Source organism: Carcharhinus amblyrhynchos, chromosome X (assembly GCF_965287045.1).
Source record: "Carcharhinus amblyrhynchos chromosome X, sCarAmb.v2.hapA, whole genome shotgun sequence".
Lineage (NCBI taxonomy): Eukaryota > Metazoa > Chordata > Chondrichthyes > Carcharhiniformes > Carcharhinidae > Carcharhinus > Carcharhinus amblyrhynchos.
In genome coordinates this window covers 11157573-11174884 of record NC_137359.1, presented here as the reverse complement: position 1 = coordinate 11174884, position 17312 = coordinate 11157573, and the positions used below count along the sequence as shown (strand labels likewise).

The 17312-nt window shown below is 40.1% G+C and overlaps 1 protein-coding gene across 1 annotated transcript in view; it reads right to left on the bottom strand.

Moving 5' to 3' along the window:
- LOC145361941 (spermatogenesis-associated serine-rich protein 2-like) overlaps positions 1-17312 on the bottom strand; it is a 111076-nt gene that overhangs the window by 15731 nt on the left and 78033 nt on the right. Inside the window, exon 9 of the mRNA XM_080217929.1 lies at positions 3553-3611. Coding sequence (XP_080074055.1) covers positions 3553-3611 — 59 coding nt within the window. The remainder of the gene's footprint in view (positions 1-3552; positions 3612-17312) is intronic.

The following is a 17312-nucleotide window of genomic DNA, read 5'->3' as shown; positions in this document are numbered from 1 at the left end:
TTATCCACTTTGGCAGAAATAATAGTAGGAGGGATTATTATTTAAAAGGCGAAAAGCTGCAGCATGCTACGGTGCAGAAGGACCGGGGGGTCCTTGTGCACGAGTCGCAAAAGCCCAGTCTGCAGGTGATCAAGAAGGCGAATGGAATGTTGGCCTTTATAGTGAGGGGGATAGAATATAAAAGCAGGAGGTCTTGCTGCAATTGTACAGGGTACTGGTAAGGACGCAGCTGGAGTACTGTGTGCAGTTTTGGTCACCGCACTTGCAGAAGGATATATTGGCCTTGGAGGGAGTGCAGAGGAGGTTCACTAGGCTGATACCGGAGATGAGGGGGTTGGACTATGAAGAGAGACTAAATAGACTAGGTCTGTACTCGGAGTTTAGAAGGATGAAGGGGGATCTTATAGAGACGTATAAGATAATGAAAGGGATGGATAGGGTAGAGGTAGAGAGATTCTTTACCTCTACCCTATCCATCCCTTTCATTATCTTAGAAAGGATAGCAGGACGAGAGGACACAGTCTCAAGATAAGGGGGGGGCAGTTTAGATCGGAGTTGAGGAGGAACTTCTTCATTCAAAGGATGGTGAATCTCTGGAATTCTCTGCCCGTTGAAGTGGTGGAGGCTACCTCACTAAATATATTTAAGTCATGGGTAGATAGGTTTCTGATAGACAGGGGAATTAAGGGTTATGGGGAGAAAGCGGGAAAGTGGAACTGATCCACTTCAGATCAGCCATGGTCTTATTGAATGGCGGGGCAGGCTCGAAGGGCTAGATGGCCTACTCCTGCTCCTATTTCTTATGTTCTTATAATGCATGTCAGACATAAAGCTTTTAATTATTTGGATGGTTTCTTTTAAAGATCAGTGCTAGAGGCTCAACACTTACGCAAGCAATTTGGATCCATATTCATTGCATCAAAGACAACAAGCTACTATGTTTGCACTGATTTGACAATTTACCATATAAATTCAAAGGGAGTGATTCAGAAAACTTTACACTGAAGATGAACGTGCTTTAATTTGGCATCGAAATATGAATGAACAAATGTGTTTTTAAAATCAACTAAAAATGCAGAGGTGCTCGGGTTACCCTCTGATGCCCGGTATATAATCTCAAGAGGTCAGCCTGTTTTCACCCCGTGGGTTTCAATAAATTAGTAGTTTAAGCTTCTTTGAAAGCTTAATTTAAGCCTTCTTCAGAAACTTGAAACTAATTTACCTGTAACCTAATTTAGCAGTTTTATCTGGATGCAGGATGTTTTGAGATAAACGCATCATCTGGTGGCCTTGCCAAGAACCCAGAGTCTGTCATTAAGTACAATTCATTGCCAATCACTCTGGTGAGACTGGGATTCATACATACCTAAGATTACATGGTAACATAAGAAATGGGCCATTCAGCCTAACCAGTCCATGCTGGCATTTCTGTTCTACTCGCGTCTTCTCCCATTTTTCTCTCATCTAATTCTACCATCGTAACCCTCTATTCCAGCAACCTAGGCTAGTGAATGGGCTGCATGAGTGGCCCTCCTTCATTTCAGTGGATCACAAGATTGAAATCAGGCTTGTTCACAAACCATGTCCCCATGAATAAAATTAAACACATTTAATACACGCCAAATATTTCAGAGTAATGGGAAATGCTTCATCATTCATATATTAATAGAAATATCAACTTCAAATGGTAAAAAGAAAAGAAATATTGACACTTTGGGAACAAAGGGAGCGCACAGCTCTCACATTCAATGTTGTGTGTAATCAGCACACACCTCACTTCACTTGCCCTTGCTTTACATGTGAATCACTTCAGTTACACTGGTAGGAAAAAAAAACTACACGGATGGAAATCAGTGCAATGGGGCAACGGTCAACAAATGTCTCATGGGGCCGCATTCAGAACCCACCACTGGTCTATTCCCCACCTGCCCCCCCTTAAATATATCTATACAAATCACTTCAACCACTTTCTGTGGTTGCAAATTCCTCATTCTCACCACTCTCTGGGTGAAGAAGTTTCTTCTGAATTCTGTTATGGATATCTATCTATGGATGACTATTTTTTAAATCGATGCTCCTCTCCACAACAGGAAACATTCTCTCTGTATCCACTCCATCAAAACCTTTCAGAATTTTAAACTCCTCTACGTGGTCAGTCCTCAGCCTTCTTTTCTCTTCCGCCCCCCAACTTTTTGGACCTCCACTATTTCTAGCTTTTCACTAATTAGAAAGTACCTTGTTCTATCTTTTTGAGGTCCAAGGTGGAAGACTTTACATGTGCCTACATTGAAATCCATTTGCCACAGTTTTGCTCGTTTACTTAACCTGTCAATGTATTTTTTGTAACTTTCCACTTCCATCAACACAGTTTACAATATCATCCATCTTTGTTTTCGAACCATAGAAAATTACAGCTCGAAAACAGGCCTTTTGGCCCTTCTTGTCTGTGCTGAACCATTTTTTGGCCTAGTCCCACTGACCTGCACTTGGACCATATCCCTCCACACCCCTCTCATCCATGAACCCGTCCAAGATTTTCTTAAATGTTAAAAAGTGACCCCGCATTTACCACTTTATCCGGCAGCTCATTACACACTCCGCTCCCCCCCACCCCCCCAATATTCCCTTTAAACTTTTCTCCTTTCACCCTTAACCCATGCCCTCTGGTTTTTTTTCTCCCCTAGCCTCAGTGGAAAAAGCCTGCTTGCATTCACTCTATCAATACCCATCAAAATCTTATACACCTCTATCAAATCTCCCCTCATTCTTCTACGCTCCAGGGAATAAAGTCCTAACCTATTCAATCTCTCTCCGTAACTCAGCTTCTCAAGTCCCGGCAACATCCTTGTGAACCTTTTCTGCACTCTTTCAACCTTATTTACATCCTTCCTGTAACTAGGTGACCAAAACTGTACACAATACTCTAAATTTGGCCTCACCAATGCCTTATATAACCTTACCATAACACTCCAACTTTTATACTCGATACTCTGATTTATCAAGGCCAATGTACAAAAGCACTCTTTATGACCCTATCCACCTGTGATGTCACTTTTAGGGAATTCTGTACCTGTATTTCCAGATTCCCCTGTTCAACTGCACTCTTCAAAGTCCTACCATTTGCCCTGTTTTATCAGCAAAATTTCTATCCACCATTTATCATTACAAATGTGGCACTACTGCAGCACGGTGGCATAGCGGTTAGCACTGCTGTCTCCACAGAGCCCGGGGCCCTGGGTTCAATTCCTGGCTTGGGTTGCTGTCTGTGTAAAGTCTGCACATTCTTCCTGTGCCTGATTGGGTTTCCTCTGACAGTTTGAAAGATGTGCTGGTTAGGTGCATTGGCCATGCTAAATTCTCCCTCAGTGAACCTGAACAGGCGCTGAAGTGTGGTGACTAGAGGATTTTCACAGTAACTTCATTGCAGTGCTAATGAAAGACCTTGATGGAGTTTAATAGACTATAAACATAACTGAGCACTCCACGAACTGCCATAGCAATAACTCCTAAAATGGGATCCTATTCTAGACTGTAAAACGGTTAGACACTTACACGCTGCTGCTTTGACTTTATCCATTTCTCCCAACAGTGCCACCTCCCTGTCCATGAAACTGCAATGAAAGCAAGAAAGGTTTATTTGGTGGTTTCCAAATGTAAAAGTGATGTCTCACTGGGATGTAATCACTAATCATGAATGGTTTAAATCATATTGTAACCTTTTAAGTGAAAATTAGAAAATGACTGAGAACAAATTTTTAAACAGTAAACTTTCAGGAATGTTATAAACGGTCAATAATTGTGATACTAATCAAGCTATTAAGTGTCTCATTCCTTTTTCTTTGTAGTGCAACAAACTTAATTTTACATTTTTCAATACGTTAAGTAGTGGCAGCATGTAATCTATGAATAGGTTTTTTTTAAAATAAGAAGCTCCGATTCTGTGTGAAACAAAATGGGATTTTCATCCATGCAGCTCTTGATATTGAAATTAACAGTTTCCAAACAGTGGCTAAAGTTTTGGATGATTATACAAAATGGAGGGGGGACTTGGGAAAAAAAAATGTGGAAGAACTGGGCTAATGCACAGCAACATAACTTTGCAATAATATTAAGTTGTTTAATTAGATTTTCTACTTCTATCAATGAGATTCATAATCAAGTATATGAAAGCAATTTATCTATTTGCAAATATCAGAAATGCCTGCTATTGTTCACACATCTGTATTTTATTTTTTGCAGAGCAATATTGATAAGTGGAAAAGACATGTGAAGGGTCCTTGGCCATCAGTAGCAGAGAAGGATGAATCTGTAGAACTACTGGGGGATGAGGATGTCCAAAGGCTACCAGAAGGGTTTGGAAGCAAAAGAAGTCTGTTTGAGCAACTGGGGTTGGAGTGGGTTGCTTGAGTGAAAGATCTGACCATCATCATAGGTGGTCTGGGGAGGGAGGGGGATGGGGGGCACCTCAGTGAAGGGAAAGCCCACGTGTCCCTCACAAGATCTGGAGGAGAACTCCTCCACCTGGCTAACAGAGAAACCTGAAATATAACTTCAACATTTACCCACTGGTCCTTTTCTGGTCCAGTTTTGGATTCTGCAAGGGAAACTGACACAGCTTGCCCCATCTTGGGTCTCAGGTTGAAATTGCAGATCAGCTCCTGATGAGATAAGTGGACTAATTTTAAGAGGCATCTTGACAAATACATGAATAGAATGGGAATAGAGGAGTATGGTCCTTGGAAGCGTAGGTGGTTTTAGTCAGACAAGCAGCACGGTCGATGGAAGCTTGGAGGGCCAAAGGGCCTGTTCCTGTGTTGTAATTTTCTTTGTTCAAGTCAAGTGACACTGATCTGATAATTAGTCAGGCAACACAAGATCTTTAATATACCAAAAATTGTTTTAGCAAAAGTAAAGCGCTATAGAAGTTAATATTTTATATGAATTGTGATCTGCTTAATGTTGCATGGTCATTATAAAATCTGGGGTAGGCTCTTCCTCTGGACTCCCATAGGGTTAGTGGTGATCAGGAGTTGCATGCTGGGCAGCATAGTGGCACAGTGGTTAGCACTGCTGCCTCACAGCACCAGAGACCCAGGTTTGATTTCCAGCTTGGGTTACTGTCTGTGCGGAGTTTGCACATTCTCCTGGTGTCTGCATGGTTTTCCTCCGGGTGTTCCGGTTTCCTCCCACAGTCCAAAGATGTGCAGATTAGGTGGATTGGCCGTGCTAAATTGCCCCTTAGTGTCAGGGGGACTAACTAGGGTAAATGCATGGGGTTATGGGGATAGGACCTGGGTGGGATTGTGGTCGGTGCTGTCTCAATGGGCCAAATGGCCTCCTTCTCCATAGTAGGGTTCTCTGGCCACTTTAATATGTAATAGTGATTTTCCAATGCCAGTTATTCCAGATGTCCCTATACAAATATTGGTGACCAATTTCTAATGAGCCAAAAATGAATGCATAACGGAATTGGAATAACTATACAGATTTGAAAACATGGCAATTGTCAAGTACTAATAATCATGTTCCCAAGCTGGGGACCAATTAGAATGCAAACCACTAATTGATCATTGTGATTGTGCCAATAACCCAATTTGTTTTATCTTACTTAAAAAGGTAACAATATTTCGAGTGGGAGTAATAGTATTCCTCATCAGAATATGGATGAACTGAACAGGCTAGAACTTTTTATTCCTAATCACAACCTGACACCTTTAGGAGTGGAGTGGAGTGGAAAGTGAAAAATGTTTTACACTGAGCATCATGATCATCACCGAACCTGACTAAACTAAACAGAAGGGGAAACCTGCAGGATGAGGGAATAATTTCTTCACTTCAAACAGTCAACCTTAAAAGGCAGGTGACATTGATACACTGTTAAAATTTACTCTTGCGGGTTGGATTATCTGAACCTCACTTTCCGAGTAATACCATGTAATTCACTCATACTCAGTTCATAAGCTTTCCCTCAATCAGTTGATAAACTGGAAAGATTGAAGAATTTTAATGGCATAAATGTTCACGTGTAAGATTTTCTCTGAAATACTAAGTTCACATGAAACATTTAATTGCATCAACAATAATGTAAAACATTTTAAGAAATGCGTAAATATGTTTTCATGTGCAGCAGTAAAAAGCTGATAAGCCTTGCTTTCACAGGCACCTTTAACATTTTGCTTGTGAACAATCGATAGCTGAGCACGATGAGAAATATCTTTAAAACCTAGTAATAAAAGGCAGTTAACCACAACTGGAATGAGAAAGAAGAACTTCATTATAGCATAAATTATCTGGTTGCTACAAAACATCTATCAGGGAGTGATTTCATACCTTTTTAAAACAGCATTTTCATTAAAGCTATCAGAACATGATTACATTCATTTAGTACTCATGGTCAATAGCCTGGTACTCCATTTAAAATAAATGGAACAGAAACAGAAAATGCTGGAAAACCTCAGCAGGTCTGACAGTACTTGTGGATAGAGAGTAGAGCCAACGTTTTGAGTCTGGATGACCCTTCGTCAGAGCTCTATTCTCTCTCCACAGATGCTCAGACCTGAGGTTTTCCAGCATTTTCTGCTTCTGTTTCAGATTCCAGCATCCACAGTATTTTGCTTATCTAAAATAAAAATGGAATTGCTTTTATTAACATGATATACAGTTGTTTGCATCACAGTGGCTCATAGTGGCACGGACAAGAGCAAATAAAAAAGTATGAAATGTACGATTTGCACTGACCAGACAAAAATATGTCTCAATTCATTATATGCATTTTCCAAGAATAGAAACAGTCAAACACTTTTTTGCACAGGGAAAATCAAAGGAGTACTTAAATAAAATTCTGCCTCACACCACCAGTTAAAGCTCCATAAGTAGAATGACAGAAATCATGTTTTTATCACTAATCTTTTTCTTTAAAAAAGTGATTTTTGTAAGCATTAAAATTAACAATGAGGAATAGAATTTTTGCCCCCCCCGCCCCATTTCAAACACCCAGTGTCATTATCCAGAGTTAAGATCCCTCATCTCTATGCCAACAATATGAGTCAAGCAAAACACTATCACATATTATTAATTACCCATCTGGAAAGATATTGATTCGTAAGTCAGTTGGGTTTTCGCTTGTATGGTTATTTTATTTAATTCAATTTCACAACTATTGTGATTTGAACTCAACTTGTAGGCTGGTAGTTTAGTACGTAATTCCCACAATTGTACACACAACCCTTGCTTTACCATGTAAGGCACATAAATAATTTTCAGTACAGAGACTAAGCACAGTGTTTTGCAAGTAATGAGTTTGTACAAATATATTTCCTTCAACCAAATGAATATAAAGTGCTTTGTGATCATTTCCAAATACTTTTTATGTCTGTCATTTTTTTTCTGGACCAAATCTTGACTGGACCTGACTGACATCATTAGCGCTGACTGACACATTGTTGATATCAAATGCAGAACCAACTTGTGGTAAATATTAAGTGACAGAAGTTTTTTCTGTTGAACATTTAATGAAAGCAGAACAGACACACTACCACAATGCTCTACTCACTTACTAGTGTGGTTAGTCTCCATTATTTATATGTTAAATAGCTGTAATCTCATCCACATGGGAAAATAACATTTGGCAAATATTAATATCACAAAAGAAAATGGTATTAAAATTCCTGGATGTTCAAATGATAACGATGTTCAAAACTGCAACAAAGTCTTACTTCATGTCCTTTGAGTGAAGAGAAGGCTACAAAAGGGTAGAATTTTAAGATGGCATTCAGATATGGTAAATCTCTGCAATGTGCACTGTGACCCTATTACTTTCTCAGAAAATACAAAGCATTACGTAAAGACTTCTGGCATGTGAAAGGATAGGCATTCTCAATATGGAGACGAGCACCTGGAAACAGTAAAAACTGCCCTGGAAATAGAATGTGGTTTGGTCAACAAAACACGTTCCAGATTGCTGCTCGTTTTTCCAGTGAGATTAATAAACCCAAATATCAATAAATAAAACAATACCCAAATAATAAACAATAATACCCAAATATCAAAATATTCATCACCAGAACTTTTGTTTTAAATTACTATATATTTGAATATTGACAACTAATAATGAGGGCTTGTCCTGTACTATATATCATGTGGAACTTGCAATTCATGTTCCTGTAATGGGTTCTCTTCTCATCTCCCATTGTTTGATCATTTCCCTTGCATGTTGGTTTTATCTTTCTGGCTGGCCCTTTCTTTCTCCCTCTTTATCTTCATCTATCTAGTGATAAATTGGGCTGAGGGTAGACATTCCAATTTCTCTGTGGTGGATCCGGTAATCTGATCGCTGATTCAGGTACATCTGCAATGTCTGAGGATACAGTTAATGATTAATAAGGCAGATTATCTCATAGGAGGGACAGATACAATTGGGAGCTTCTACTCAAACTCCAGAAAATCCTGTAAGCTAATGCCCCAATGGAATTGATGTCCCAGGCTAGTCAAGCAGAAGGGAGTTCCCAAGTCTGCCCAACTGTGCCTGAGCCCTTTTACTTGGGTAACTGGCACAGCATCCTCGGCCCAACTATCTTCAGCTGCTTCACCGATGACCTTCCTTCCATCAGATCCGCTGATGACTGCACAATGTTCATCATCATCTACAACTCCACAGAGACCGAAACAGCCCATGTCCAAATGCAGCAAAACCTGGACAATATCCAGGATTGGCTGAGAAGTGGGAAGTAACACAAGTGCTAGGCAATGATCATGTCCAACAAGAGAGGATTATCTCTTGCCTTTCAATGGCATTATATCGCTGAATCCCTCACTATCAACACCCTAGGGGGGTTATCTTTGACCAGAAACTGAAGTGAGCTAGCCACATAAATACTGTGGTTACGAGAGCAGGTCAGAGGCTGGGAGTCCTGCAGAATGTAACTCACCTCTCGACTCCCCAAAGCCTGTCTACCATCTACAAGGCACAAGTCAGGAATGTGATGGAATACTCCCCACTTGCCTAGATGAGTGCAGCTCCAATAACACAAGAAACTCAACAGCATCCAGGATAAAACAGTCTACTTACCATTCATTCCCTCCACCACTGACAAACAGTAGTAGCAGTGTGCGTCATCTACAAGAACTAAGGCTCCATAGGCAGCACCTTTAAAACCCACGACCACCACCACCTAGAAAAACAAGGGCAGCAGATATCTGGGAACACCACCACCTAGAAGATCTCTTCTGAGTCACTCACCATCCTGACTTGGAAAGTTCCTTCACTGTCACTGATCAAAAATCCTGGAACTCCCTCTCTAACAGCACAGTGGGTGTATCTACTACACCAGTGGTTCAAGGTGGCAGCTCACCATCACTTCCTCAAGGGGCAATTAGGGGTGGGCAATAAATGCTGGCTTAACTAGCAGCACCCACACCCTGTAAATGAATTAAAGTTAAACAAAGCTGTGGAAAGGGAGATCCAACCAATAGTGTCTGTGATAAGCAAAGCTAGTGAAAAGCACAATTTTTAACCAATCTAGATGCATGCAGTGCTTTTTGGCAGTTACCTTTAGACAAGAAATCCAAAATACTGACTCCATCCATCATACCATTTGGGAGACATTGCATTAATTGACTACTCTTTGGAATTACATCAGCGCCAGAGACTGTTCCAGAGGTCGATGATGGGCATTTTAGAAGGATTAGGTGGGGTTTTCTGCCCATCTAATCCATGGGTTGACTAAACCAGAGCATGATGCAAGAGTAAGAGCAGTGTTGCAATGCTTGGAGAAAAGCAGGACTAACTCTTAATCATGATGAATATGAGCTCTTCCAACCACCCAATAAATTTCTGGGACACTTTATCAGGGCTGATCCTCATAAAACCAAGGTAATCAAAGATTTGCCACCGCTTCGCAACATAATGGAGCTTCAGCGCTTTATGGACATGGTCAATTAATTAGGAAAGTTTGTGTCTAATCTGGCTGATGTAAATGAACCATTGCCGACAATTGCTTAGGCATGATCAAGTATGGTGTTGGAAAGAAAAACAAATATTATTTGAAAAGATAAAAGAGGTACTCATTCCATTGAGCATATAGGCTCACTAGGATCTAGAACGGCCTACTCTAGTTGTTGCAGATACATCATCGATTGGTGTAGGAGCAATAATTCAGAATTCAGAGATGGTAAACGCAGACTACTCATCTCACTGACTGAAAGAGAACAAAGATACACTAATTGTAAATGAAGCATGAGCAGCTACACGAGCCTGTGCGAGATGTTTACTGACTACTTCTTAGATCTAAATAAAGTTCATGATTGAGACAGACCACAAACTATTGTTTACCTTACTAAATGCTAAAGAATTAGCCACGATGCCACGACGAGTGCAGACATTTCAGTTGACTTGGATGAGATTCAATGCCACAATCGAATATACCCAAGGAAAACAACAAACTACAAAAGGTAGTTGAAAGGCTTGAACAAGAGGGCATACATTTTTGTTGAAGATAAGGAGCCTTATACACCCCATCGACCACACATTTTCTACCAACAAGAGTAGAAATGAAATTTGTAAGGCACAAAAAACAGCTGAAGAATCTACAAAAATTAAGGAATACCACATTAAAGGCCAAAATATGTCCTAAATAATCTTACTCTGAAGCAATACTCTGAGGAACAAAGACATGTCATGGACGATTTATCAATTTATAATGAGAGATTGGTGATACCTAGAATCACAGACTCATTACAGTGCAGGCGGTGGCCATTCGGCCCATCATGTCTGCTCTAGGAACAAGCAACTCACTTACTGCTATTCTCGTCATTTCCCTTTGGCGCTGCACACTCTTCCTTTTCAGGTTAACAGACTAATTCCCTTCTGATTGCTTCAACCGAACCCAAGTTTACCACACTTCCAAGCAGTGCGTTCCAGACTGTAACTGCTCAGTACATGAAAAAGGTTCTGTGTTCTTTTTGCCAATTACTTTAAATCTGTGCCTTCTTGTTATTGACCTTTTCACAGATGAGAATAGTTTCTCCCTATCTACTCTGTCCAGATCTCTTATGATTTTGAATACCTCTATCAAATCTCCTCTTTGCTCCAAGGAAGTCAGTCCAATCCATCTTCATAACCAAAGTTCCTCATTCCTGGAACCATTTTTGGAAACCTTTTCTGCACTCTCTCCAATACCTTTACACCTTTCCTAAAGTGTGATGCCCAGAACTGGATGCAATCCTCCTGTCCCGTAGTGTCTTTAACAAGATCAACAAATCCTCCTTGCTCCTGCATGCTATGACCCTTTGTGCAATTGAGTCGCATAGGGGAATCATTAGCCAGGGGATCCTTTATCACCCAGCAGCCACCCTCCTGGTTGACATGGTGGTTACTGGAACAGCAGACTGGAGTAGGAGGACTGCATCATGCCTACTGCCAAGGTACTGGTCATATACCGCATGATGTGCTGGGGACGGTTGCATACCAGTGCACATTCAGATCTCAGTCCTAAACTTTAGGCCTAACAATTAGTCGGCAAACATGTCACACTGGCCCATTGCGGTTTTGGCACACCTCAGCATTGAGGTGAAGTGTCTGTAAAGCTGGTCAACGGGGGAAAGAGACAAATGAGAACATCATCACTTGATCTGATACACACTAAGTATCATGGAGAAGTCCACCATCCTGGCAACTATGTGTCCTATGCTTCCTTCTCTCTATTTAGAGTAAATACAGCAAACCTTGTCTCGAGTACAGAGTCTCTGCCACCACTTGGGTGCATCAGTGGACAGTGAACTGAGAAATGTCAGATTTGTTGTCAGCTGGAGGCTGAAAGGATCCTAACACACAAATTAATGACCACAGCCTGCTTCACAGCCACAGGCAGGGTACTCAGAGCATCTACCTGGTGAATTGCAGCTGACAAACACACTACCTCTGGCTAAGGTGGAGGGAGGAAAAGAGCTTCCATAACACACTAGGTGGATTAGGGCTCTTGCTGATAGCCCTTTCCTGTACTTCTCAATCCTCTGCAAGCAACTTGCATTATTTGCTGTCTTTGCACCATCCCCTTTTCACCATCCCTTTTCACGGTAAGGGTGACTGCTGCTGCAGCACCAATGGTTGGTAACAACCAAATCCTTCCTCATATGCAGCACACTCCCTGCAGTCTTCGCCAGCTTCGCCTCTCTTCTTGAAACACCAAGTACTTTCATATAAACAAGGAGCAGGAGTAAGCCATTCAGCCTCTCAAGCCTGCTCTGCAATTTAATAAGGCCGTGGCTGCTCTGATAGTAACCTCAAATCTCTTTCCTGCCCACCCCCAATAACCTATCAGCCCTTTGCTTACCAAGAATATATCCACCTCTGCCTTAAAAATATTCAAGAGCTCCGCTTCCACCACTTTGAGGAAAAGAGTTCCAAATATTCATAACCATGAATTATCTTTCTCCTCATCTCTCTTTTAAATGGCAGGCCCCTTATTTTTAAACAGCGATCCCTGGTTTTAGGTTTTCCAGCAAGAGGAAACTTCCTCTCCACATCCACCCTGTCAAGACTCCTTAGGATCTTATATGTTTCAATCAAGTCGCCTCTTACCCTTGCAACTTCCAGCAGATGCGAGCCTAACCTGTCCAACCTTCCTCACAAGACAACTTGCCCATTCCAGGCATCACGACTCAATGAGAAAGTCATAAATTACTACCCTTGAAAATTTTGATGTTCCCTTTAAATAGTGCTAGTGGGGTAGGGAAGGTTCTCTCAGGTTGTTGGTCATATGTTCAGTTTTGTATGTTTAAGAGAGAGGGTGTTAACTAAAGCAGCAGGGTTAAAAATATCAAAACTAGCATCAAACCAGTGCTGAGTCCTCAGACTCAAGGTCCTTCAGAGAATACATGAGGGACACCTGAGCAATACAGCATCGTTTTAGAGCATGGAACTCCATTTGGTAGCCAGGAATCTCAAAATCATTACAGAAATGATTTCAAGCTGCGTCACTTGTGCGATCTGTCACCAGGAGCAAAAGGAACACCAACGGTATCCTCATTTCCGTCCAGACTGTGGAAATCTCTGAGTTGATCTTTTCCAGCTCAAGGGGAGCATATTCCTCACAGTTGTTGACTATTACTCCAGGTGGATTGAGGTTGATAAGTCTTCGCAGTCCCAACTCAGAAGCTGTCATTACATTACTGAAAGAAAATTTTGCCACACACTGCATTCCAGATCTAGTAATTTCAGACAATGGCCTACGAATATTTTAGGCAGCTCACAGAAATCTATGAATTTGTCTATGCAACTAGCTCACCCAGTTATCTGCAAGTTAGAGGGCTAAGACCAGTAAAGGCTGTGTTGAGAAGAATGACAAAAGCCACTTGGTCAAACCCTCACACTATTATTTTAATTGACAAGCTGTCAAATTGTAGTGTCTGATCTAGTAGTTAAATGTATAACATCCATACAGTCTATGTAATTTTCTGAATGTAAATTAAAAGGGGTAAAATACCCAAGATAGCAGATAATAGACAACAGGTGCAAATAAATAGAAAACAGAAACCAGAATGTGAAGAAATTAGATTTCATCTCAGTTTCGGTGTTTAAATATGGATCAAAATGATACCACTACCCAGGAAACCGATGCTAGATTTCTAACTGACTAAGTTACAGCTGTGCACAAATTTCCACCCTTTTGATACAAAAGCAAAACACTGGTAGAAATCCGAAATAAAGACAGAAAATGCTAGAAATACTCAGCAGGTCTGGCAATATCTGCTGGCGAGAGAAACAGAGTCACCATTTCAGGTTACTCACCCTTTCTTCAGCTTCTAGAGATAGGGTCTTGACCTGAAACGTTAACTCCGTTTCTCTCTACTCGGATCCACCCTTTTGGTGTTGTCTTCATCTTCAATCCAGCTTTCAAAAAACAGCTGTTTAATCTTTGAAATAATTAAATGAGATTTGCACCATCAACAAATATTTTAACATTAAACTTTGCTCTTCTTTTAACACACAATCTCTGATTGCTATCTAGCTGGAAGTGCACTGGGTGAAGGGCAGGTTTAGGCTCAGTTTTGAACTCCCTCAATGGCTGAATGGCTACAATGAACATATAGGCCCACATAAACAGAGTGGCCACTGAGTCAAATGAACCCATGCTTGAAAAAACAAAGCTTGAAAAAACAATATTCATTTTTTAAAATTTATGGCCAGATGGTGGCATTGTGAACTGTTGGCCACTTCATTCCACAGAGGTATCTGGACACACAACAGAAAAGGTAATTAATCACACAACACAGATTTGCATTGGGAGAGTTTGTTTTAAAAGCTCATAAACTGAACAAAAATTTAGGAATGGAAACCAAAGCCCTTAAAATTATTTGTTATTGAAACCACTTCCTCCAGTCCCTGCAACTTATTAATTTGAAATTTTTTTTGTTTAAGATAATTGTCCCACGAGTGTGCTATCAGCCAGTAATTGACACAACTTTACTGCATGGTTCCATCATGGTGAGCATATCTTATGGGCCACAGAGTTATTATAAAGTCAATTAGAGAAAAGGTGGCAAACAGCAAAATGAAAACCTACCCATTCATCTGTCAGTATTGTGATTAAAATCACACCTTTTGGTGAGTTGGCTGGTTTAGTCATTTTTCCTATGTTTTGCTATGTAACCAAGTTGTTGTATGTGTAGAGTCATTAAACAACAATACAGTTTTTATCCCAAATGTCAAGCTTCTTCGATTAGGTGGATAAAATTGTTTCTCATCAGTAATATTAAAAAGTTGACAGAACTCCAGCAATGTTGCTTTGTACTCCAGATTTTGGCATATGATTTTATTTACATTTCCTTTATCATATCTGTGATTAATTGACAGTTGGGAGTGATTCAAATTCCAAAAAGCTATTTAACATTATTCAAACAGATTCACAGATAACACAATTTATTTAATTCTTTCATGGAATATGGGTGTCTCTGGCTAGGCCACCTTGAGGTAGTGGTGCGGAGCTACCTTCTTGAAAAGATGCAACCCATGTGGTGTGGGTACACCCACAGTGCTGTGGGTACACCCACAGTGCTGTTCAGGAAGAAATTCCAGGATTTTAGTCCTGTGACAGTGAAGGAATAGTAAGATACGGCCACTAACACGGTGAGTACAGGTAGGTGTGCGAATGTTGCCTATAATGGATTCTCAGAAGCTACTGAATAAGGTTTCACGCAAGTAGGTGGGAGCAGGAAGTTACAAAGCAATATGCAGATTCAATGAATGTGCAAAACTGTACCAAATGGAAATCAATGTGAGTAAAGTGAGGTCTGAAGCCAAGAAAGAAAAATTAGAATATTTTCTTATGACAAGAGACTACGAACTGTGCAGGAGCAAAGGAATAAATGTATTGGTACACTAAAAACCAAAAACTTACGCACAGCTACAAAAAATAACCAAAAGGTTAACCTTAATGAGGCTGGAACACAAAAGGAGGAAATTATGCTTTAGTTGTACAAAGCCTTGGCCAGACCCCCATCTGGAGTACTACATTCAATTTTGTATACTCAATCTTAAGGACATTTGAGGGGAGGCAATGGCCTAGTGGTATTATTGCTAGATTATTAACCCAGAAACTCAGCTAATGGTCTGGAGATTCGCGGTCGAATCCCGCCATGATAGATGGTGGAATTTGAATTCAATAAAATATATCTGGAATTAAGAATCAACTGATGACCTTGAAACCATTGTCGATTGTTCGAAAAACCCATCCGGTTCACTAATGTCCTTGAGGGAAGGAAATCTGCTGTCCTTACCTCGTCTGGCCGACATGTGACTTCACAGCCACAGCAATGCAGTCAACTATTAACTGCTCTCTGAAGTGAGCTAACAGGTTTTAATTATAACATTATGCTACCAGTGGTTAAAGAAAGCCCACAACTTTCTCACTTTGCCAGCAATGCCCACACCCAATTATGAATGATAAACTAATAATTACCTTTCATTTCAATTATCATCCCTCCTGTTCTGGATGGTAGTGTATTATACATGTTTCTTTATTCCTTCATCAGAAGGAAGCACAACAAGCTAGATTTCCCCAGATAAGCACATCTGACAAAGAATGTGACTAATTTACAGTCAAATCACTTTATTAGACCAATCACAATGTTTCTAAGTGAACAAGGAACCCAATATCAAAACATACTGCTGTTTCTGAAACTATGCATTAGTTGATTACTTGCTCCTATGAGATAAACATTCTGTCCAATGTCACTTTGACATTTATGTCTGGAAACAAGTCTTGATCTCTATTCACATGTAATTTCTCCATTTCCCTACCCTTTTCCATCAAAAATTCTTCACAAGCTTTTGTATTAAAGGAAATTGTGTAATAGAAACCAAATTATAGTTTCTATACTAATGAAAATTTTTCAGGAGGTATCTTTTGTCGTTATTTTTATTCTTCTTGATTCCCCAGACCTGGCACCTCCTATAAATAAACAAGATGGATGATCTACTTCCAGACTTTCATCAACATTGTTCTCAAAAATGTGGCTAAAGTCAAGTTACAATCTCATCTCTGCCCTTGGAGGGAACCAAACTGCAATCTTACTGCTCTGCAAAACGGCATAAAGCTACTATACTGCACTGTGAATTTTAACATAGAAAAATCACAATGTGTATTCTCAATATCCCTGCCCCTCCAATTAGTTTTAAGTTTTGTTTTCACGCAAATCACATGACAATTGAGGAATGGACTGTCTAAGCCATGTTGCTTAGCAACAACCTGAAGTAGATAACCACAAATTACAGATATCTATAACAGTAATACAACAGATTAAATGAATCCAAGGGGAAGGAGGAGTTACAATGACCTTTAAGTTGTGGAAAAATATTCTAAATATGGCAGATACAATCTGTCCCTGGCATGTTGAGATTTAAGAAAAAATAAGATTTCAATCTTTGTGACGATTTGATGATTGAATTTTGGCTTTTCATTTGATTAATTACAATACTGTGAAATACAATTATAGTTGGTTTTTGTCCTAGAAATTTAATGGCATGCGACTGCCAATATTTCAGGATGATGTGCCCTGTAGATCTACAGCAATGAAGTCATCGCTCTCAAAGGTCAAAATGTTATGCAGTGACTGGAAACCTGTGGAGCAATACAATAGAATGCCAAAAGATAGCACCTTGCTCAGTGACTGTTGCAACATCTGAGAATAAAACTCATTAAGGTAAAGAGTCTCCAAAAGATTTAAATTCTTCATTTACATACTGCAAAATACAACTTGTGGTTCACAGTAACTGCTGTTCCAAAGAATCTTGGGCCATAACATAACAGCAGCGG